Raw genomic sequence first — 7,265 nt, 5'->3', positions numbered from 1 at the left:
CCTGGTCTACAAAGTGAGTTCCAAGACAGCCAGGGCTACACAGAGAAACCCTGCCTCAAAAAAAAAAAAAAAAAAAAAAAAAAAAAACAAAAAAAAAACAAACAAACAAATAAAAAGAACGCATAGCAACGGACCTCAAGTCCATCCAGGTTAAATGTTCTATTCTTTGTGCTATTTTACCTTCGTTGGGGCTTTTGAAACTTTCCTCCCCCACTTCATCTCAAACCAGCACCATGAATTTGGAAGCTTCTTTCCAGACCAAGCAGAAAACACTCCATTTGCAAGGAGACAGGCCATGAAATAGGAGGAGGGGTCTAATTATCGTGATAGTAAAGACATAAGGAGATTAGGGTAGTGTTCATTACTTTGAAGAAAGCATAGGCCTGTCTCCATCCACAGTGAGGCCATAAAGCCGTCTCCCCCAGTCACCGCTGGGTTTTCCCTGGCTCCACTTGTTGTCAACCGCAGTGCATTATTTAAAATACACATACTGTCTTATACTGTTATACTCGCTCTTCTTTCTTAGTAGGAAATAAGCTATTGCTGATAGTCTGTTGTTATGCCCAGTTATATGTTAATTTTTATCAAGGACATGTATGTATTAAAGTCAACACAGAACAAGATAGAGTACTTAACCTGAACTAAACCCCGTATTCAGTATTTAGTCCTACTTGTAGTTAGGATCTTGGAATGCACCCCCTGTGCGTAAGAGTGGGCTGCTTGGTACGGTAGAGTATCTCCTCGTCTCTGCCTCACCATGTGTTTGGTGATTGACAGGCACCTACCAGTTTAAGACCCCCGAGTCCTCTCCACCGGGAACGCCAATTGGCAGGATCAAAGCCAGTGATGCTGATGTGGGAGAAAACGCAGAGATCGAGTACAGCATCACCGATGGTGAGGGACACGAGATGTTTGATGTCATCACCGACCAGGAAACCCAGGAAGGGATCATAACTGTCAAAAAGGTAATGCCATTGATATGGATATTGGATACAACTCCTGGGGCGGAGGAGATAGCTCTGTGGGTAAAGGGTTTGTACAAGCACGAGGAGCTGAGAGAGTCCAGGTCTCCAGCACCCACAGGAGGCCTGTGCATAGTGGCACTTGTGGTGATTCTGGTGCTGGAGGAAAAAAAGGCAGAGCCTGGAGACTCGCTGGCTAGGTGGTCAAGCAGAAATAAGGTTCACAGTGTCAGAAGACATACATGATGGTGGCTTCTGGCCTCCACACACAAATACAGAACGCACATGAGTGCACTTGCAAACACACAAGCACATTCACATATGCACGCATGCACACACAAGCATGCACATAGTAAAAAGGAGAGAGAGGGGGATGTAAACACTGCTCTATTGGATTTATTCAACTCTAAATACTATTGTCTAGCAGGGAAAAGGAGACTATTTGTCTGGGACTGTACAACTTACACAGATAGCGAACAAGCTGAAACTCTAATATCTTACCATGAACTACTTCCCTCTGGCTCTCAAGTTACCAAGGACAATGACCATCTTCTACAAACATGCATTCAGATTCCTCTTTACTCACTTTTTATAAGCCTTTTCGCAGTTAAAGGTACTTTTATGTATTTATTACATCTACACGTTCAATAAATTTCTACTAAAAACAATCTTCTAAGTGGGTAACAGAAACAAATGGGATTCGTAGAAACGATAGAATAAACAACATAAATAATAGAATACACAACGAGGCACATTGCTGTGGCTGCTGGCCTTGCTATGGTGCTTACAACAGATGATCTCTGCCGTCCTAGAACCTATAGGCCAGGGCTGAATCAACAAGGAGTGAAGAAGCCAATAAATGAGTGTGTGCCTGCAAATTGTGAACCATGCTTGGGAGGAAAGACTAGTGACCACGGAGTGAGGTGACGGGAATTAGAGAGAGTATACAGAAACCACACTCAAACAAATGAGGGCACTGCACATGACTCCCCCTCTCTGCCAGCACACTTGTATGCTATTTCACCTCTCAGAATTGTCTGGCACCACAGAGCTCTATACCAAAGTGTGGTCATGGTTAAAAACCAACACATTGTGTGCTTCGGAGCTAAAAGCATTGATTTAGGTTAATTTTCATTGATTTCTCTTTTGTCATGTATATTAGAATGCCTTCTTCTGTCCCTTAGCCCACTGAGGTTTACTGGGGTATGTAAGCATGATAGATGTAAATAACAAGAAAAATTTCCCTCTTACGAACATGTCTGAATCTCTAGAAACACAATAAAACATGCTTAAGTGACACTTCAGACCGATGTTTTAGACCCTGATATGATTAGGAAGCCCATTAGTGCGCATTAACCTTTTTAATTTTCTTGGTGCCTTATCAGATTCAAACTGAAATTTTGCCTAGCCGACTAAATCACATTCACGGACGGCTTGATTAATAGTGCTTCCAGCGAGCCTTGTCATGATAGTATCTAAAACTACAAGTCAGCAATATGCAGTTGGGTTCACCATGTCTCCGATGCAAAAATCTTTTCCTGAAGGTCTTTAACAACGGGGATCATTGCCTTCTTTAGCAAGTAATTAGCCCAGTGCCCTTGTGGGGAATATCAGAGAAAGATTTTACTAACTCCTACAAAAACTATTTAGTGTGAATGGGCAAGAGAGAGTCACAAGATCTAATCTACAGGTCACAATTCCGGCTACACTCAGACTTGCCTGAAGATGTTTCAAATTATAGATGGCCATGTCCACCAGAGAAATTTTGGTTTAGTAGGCATGAGTGGATTCCCAGGCACTGACAAGTTTTAAACACCTAGCAGATAAAGCCAGATGTGAGAACCCCTGGCAAAAAGTCTCCTATATGTTGCCAGCCTGCCCCAGGCCACCCACTCTGTGCAAACAAGAAGCAGTTTAAAGGAGAGAGCAAAGCTGAGAAAGATCCCTGCATCCAGTTTCATTCCCACCGGGCAACTGGAAATCCACTTTTCAGTGACAGTTGACATTCAGGCCATATGTCTACCGTGGTTGAAGTCGGTCTTCACAACCTGTGTAATAGCTTTCCTCCACACACTGTGGTAATGTAGGCCTTGGAGGTATAAATCTCATCTTTGTTGCCTCTGCTCAACATTGCTCTAACGTGTGGTGATTTCCCTAAGCGGACCGACGGCATCTGTTTGTTCGAGATTTGCACTAAAGTGGCTTCTGCCTCGTCTTTCTCTGTCTTGCCTCCCTTTCTTCTGTAGCTCTTGGATTTTGAGAAGAAGAAGGTGTACACCCTCAAGGTGGAAGCCTCCAATCCCCACGTCGAACCCCGATTTCTCTACCTGGGTCCCTTCAAAGACTCGGCCACGGTGAGAATCGTGGTGGACGATGTGGACGAACCTCCTGTCTTCAGCAAACTGGCCTACATCCTACAGATACGGGAGGATGCCCGGATAAACACAACCGTAGGCTCTGTCGCAGCTCAGGATCCTGACGCCGCCAGGAATCCTGTCAAGTAAGTGCACCTCAGCACCATCTCTTTCATAAGTTAAGTCCACTTTTTATACCCAAATGCCCAGCTGCTCCCTAGAAAAGAGGAATCCTTTTGTCCAGTGAGACAGTTCTATGTTGCTGAAAAACTGTTCCAAACAGCACGCACCTTTAACTGTCCTTGCCGACTCCATAAATACTATTTTAGCAACAGCATAAACCTCAAGTGCACAAAAGTTGAAAGAAAAACAATGTCCGGATGAGTGGTACGGGACTTCGATGTCTAAATAAGGTGATACTAGGTGGCGCAGCTGACTAACTTGGGGCTCTTTGTAAGGTTTAAGATGGTTTACTATAAAGAGTGGAACACAGAAATAAACCAGCCACTGAGCTTGATAGCCAGCATGCTTTTCAAGAGCTGGAGGACCTATCATGTAACACTTAGAGGCAGAATTACGCTCCATTTAGATGAATAATTTTCCTCTTGCATGTGTAAATAAAAACAAGAACTGTTTCGTGATATGTCTGCAAAATGCTGGAGAAATTAATAGGGTAGGATCCAAATTAATGCTATGTAAACAAGCTTCGTCTTCCCTGTGCTTTGCTGGCTCCTTGGTTATAAATCATGTGGCAAGGAAGCCTCATTGCTCTTTGAGGCCACTGACAACTTGGGGATTCTAGAATCATATGCAAATCCTGGAATCAACCAACTGTCAGCCTTCAGCTCGGTAGAATAAATGAAAACGGTGCTAAATCAGGATGCTATCGTGTAAATCACTCTCCTTAGATAAAGTACACAGGAAAAATAAAATAAAATCTGTAGAGATTCTTGCCAGTGAGTCCACAGACCTATTCTGATCAGAGTACCTGCCAGACACCATGAATATCCTATACGTTAGGGAGTGCAGCAGACAGTTACACTAAGTCTGCGACATAGAGAGCATACAGAGAAAAATAAACAAAGGATAAATATGCAGTAGGTCAGGTGAAGATGCGAAAAGTCAAATTAACAGGGATCCTGTTTAAGATGGTGTGACCGGGCTTAGCCTTCTTAGTAGGAAATCTTTTGCAGTAACGATTTGAAAGAAATGGAGGGATGAGCTATGCAGAATCCTGGAAGGGAGACCCCGTAGAAGGGAGGGAGGGGTCTAATGCTGGAGCCGACTTCCTCTGTTGTAGGAGTGGCTGAGAGGTCTGCACACCAAGGAGAAAGAAGAGGAGATGGAAGTGGAGATAGGAAAAAGAAAAGGGGGAGATGAAGAGAGAGAAGGGAGGGATGAAATAAGAGAGTGGAAGGACAAGGTAGGCGAGGTCAACTGAGAGACAGCAGGGAGGTTTGCCACCACCACAGTCCTACTGGGCTTCACAGTTCACGGTAAAGCCTGGATTTTATCTAATTGAGGTAAGAAGCCATCTATCTGGAAGCTTTGACTAGAAGACGTACCTAATCCAAAACTCCACTCTTACATGGCAGTTCTGTATGTTGTGTGAAGAATGTTGTTGGAGATAAGAGAGTGTGTAGTTCTAACTGCATGTGCTCTAACAGTCAGTTCCCTTTGTTCTGGTCAAATCTCACAAAATCCTCATATCTAAAAAGCACAGATGTCTGCTCCACTCTCAGGGCACATAGAGCCATGTTTTATCTATCTACTGTAAGATCTTTGCCACATTGAATACGGCTCCGATCTACCAGTGCAGCCTCATGTGAGCTCTGTGGACCCAGTATTTCCCCGCGTAATTTAACTTAGTCAGGGAAGTGAGTGATGGCTTTTGTTTCCATAGCTTACTTTCACAACTCTCCTCTCACCTGGAGCTCGGGCTCATTACATGGAGTGGAGGAGGGACCTTAGCAAGTCCGTGTGAAGTTCAATTTAAAAGTGTTAATGTTAGAAGTTAACAAACATAAGCTTAAGTTACCTTTTTGATAGTTCAGCATGCCTTTAACTTGAAGAAAAATGTCTTCTGGAAATTTAGGCTAAATACTTGTATACTAGTTTTTAAACTGAATGCCAGTTTTACTCTGTACTGTTCTCTGTGCTGTGAACGGAAGGAAGAACTTAGCTTGTCAAGCTGGGTTGGCTGTTGGCTTCATGCTAAAGACTTTCCCTGACAGTCTTCCCTTAGTACATGTAGATTTGATGTATAAATATGGATTTAAGTCTAGAAACATACATAGATTATATTGATGCATCTATGCATACTCCAGTGATTTCCCTTACAGGGTAAAATTATTCTTATATTAAGAAAATATGTCTATACATCATCTGGACTTAGTCTAGACACACATATTGAATAACCATGAACAACAACAAAAAAAATGTTGAGGTTTTTATGTAGTCACCATCGTTAACTGTGACACAAAACAATGTCCTACCATAACTTTATCACAATGTCTTTTGATACATACAAGAAAAAACATGTCACTACGGATAACCTGCCACGTACAGGGTCTAAGTGAAGGCTAGAAAGGAAGCTCAGTAGTTGCTGCTCTGACAAAGGACTCAAGTTTGGTTCCCAATGCTCATATCAGGTGGTCTATAACTGCCTATAACTCTAGCTCCTAGGGATCCAATGCCCCCTTCTGACTTCCTTAGATACACAGGCTTAATGTGCATACACATACACACAAACACATACTCATACACATAAGTAAGAATAAGGTAAATCTTTTCTATTAATCTATACAAATTCAGCCTCTGTCCCATCACACAAATCTCCTTCGCTAGAATCATTTAATCACAAAATGCAGTGAAGTCCCAGAGGAGAAGGTCAAACCATTCACTACAGCCACATAGAGGCCGGCTGCCTTGTTTCCTTGGCAATGATCATAGTTAATGTCTCTGGACAATAAGTACCCCTGATATATAAACTGAAATGACTTTAGGGGAAAGAAAATAACAGTAACAAAAAGAAAATACAGCTTTGTCTATAATCATCTTTCCTAAACAATATAGGCATTTTAGGGTTTCCATTAATTTTTAATCTCCCAATTAGGGAAGACAGTATAAATTTCAGTTATTTCCTAACTAGTTAATCTTCTCTCTTTAAAATTTAAAGCTGCCTTCAACTCAAGAGTGTCTCATTGCTTCCCGTATATTTCAAGGCTTGATAGAGAAACATGATTTTTTTGTAAAATTTAAAACTACCCCAGGAGGCTAAGACAACGAGCAAGTGGTGGCTGCTGTGTGTGGTTGTGACAGCCTCTGAAAGCAGAAAGCACAGCTTCCTACTCAGCTTAGCATTTTTCGTGAGGGAAAAACCTGCTCATAGATAACTATTAGCTTGCTCAGAGTTGAGGAGGACAGTAATCTCCTTTTTGAGAAGTAGCGACGACGTGTTACAAATATTTGTCATCTGTCTTCTAAAATGGAAAAAAAAAAAGGACGAACAAGTATGTTCAATGTTCTTGCCTAAATGTTTTAATAACTGTTGGTTCTCGGCAGAAATGTCAAAACTAGTAGATAGCTTTTTAAATATGTCTGAGCACTTCTGAGGATGAAAGGGACGTGCTAAACATCTCGAGGCTACAGTGAAGGCCTGGTGACATCTTGGCCATTGTGAACTTCATTCATTCTTTTCTAAAGTAAGTTTGAATAGCAAGCAATAAATGAGTGCCTACTTCATTTAGACAACTGCTAAACAACAAACATCAATATGAAAACATATTGTTATACCTGCTTACCTACATTTTAAATAAAAAATAGTTCATTGAAATAGAACTGTGAGTACTGTACATTGTTACAGATGACTCATACCTTTTCTGTGTACTGTGTACACAGTACTGTGAGTACTGTACATTGTTACAGATGACTCATATCTTTTCTGTGT

General features: G+C 41.7%; 1 protein-coding gene across 3 annotated transcripts in view; it reads left to right on the top strand.

Moving 5' to 3' along the window:
* Positions 1 to 7,265, top strand: part of Cdh6 (cadherin 6) — a 139,248-nt gene that overhangs the window by 111,485 nt on the left and 20,498 nt on the right. For all 3 annotated transcript variants that reach the window (XM_021183142.2, XM_029470041.1, XM_029470042.1), the window contains exons 6-7: positions 778 to 965; positions 3,209 to 3,462. In XM_021183142.2, the coding sequence (XP_021038801.1) occupies positions 778 to 965; positions 3,209 to 3,462 (442 nt within the window). The remainder of the gene's footprint in view (positions 1 to 777; positions 966 to 3,208; positions 3,463 to 7,265) is intronic.

The sequence above is a fragment of the Mus caroli genome, chromosome 15, assembly GCF_900094665.2.
Source record: "Mus caroli chromosome 15, CAROLI_EIJ_v1.1, whole genome shotgun sequence".
Lineage (NCBI taxonomy): Eukaryota > Metazoa > Chordata > Mammalia > Rodentia > Muridae > Mus > Mus caroli.
This window is presented reverse-complemented; position numbering and strand designations above follow the sequence as displayed.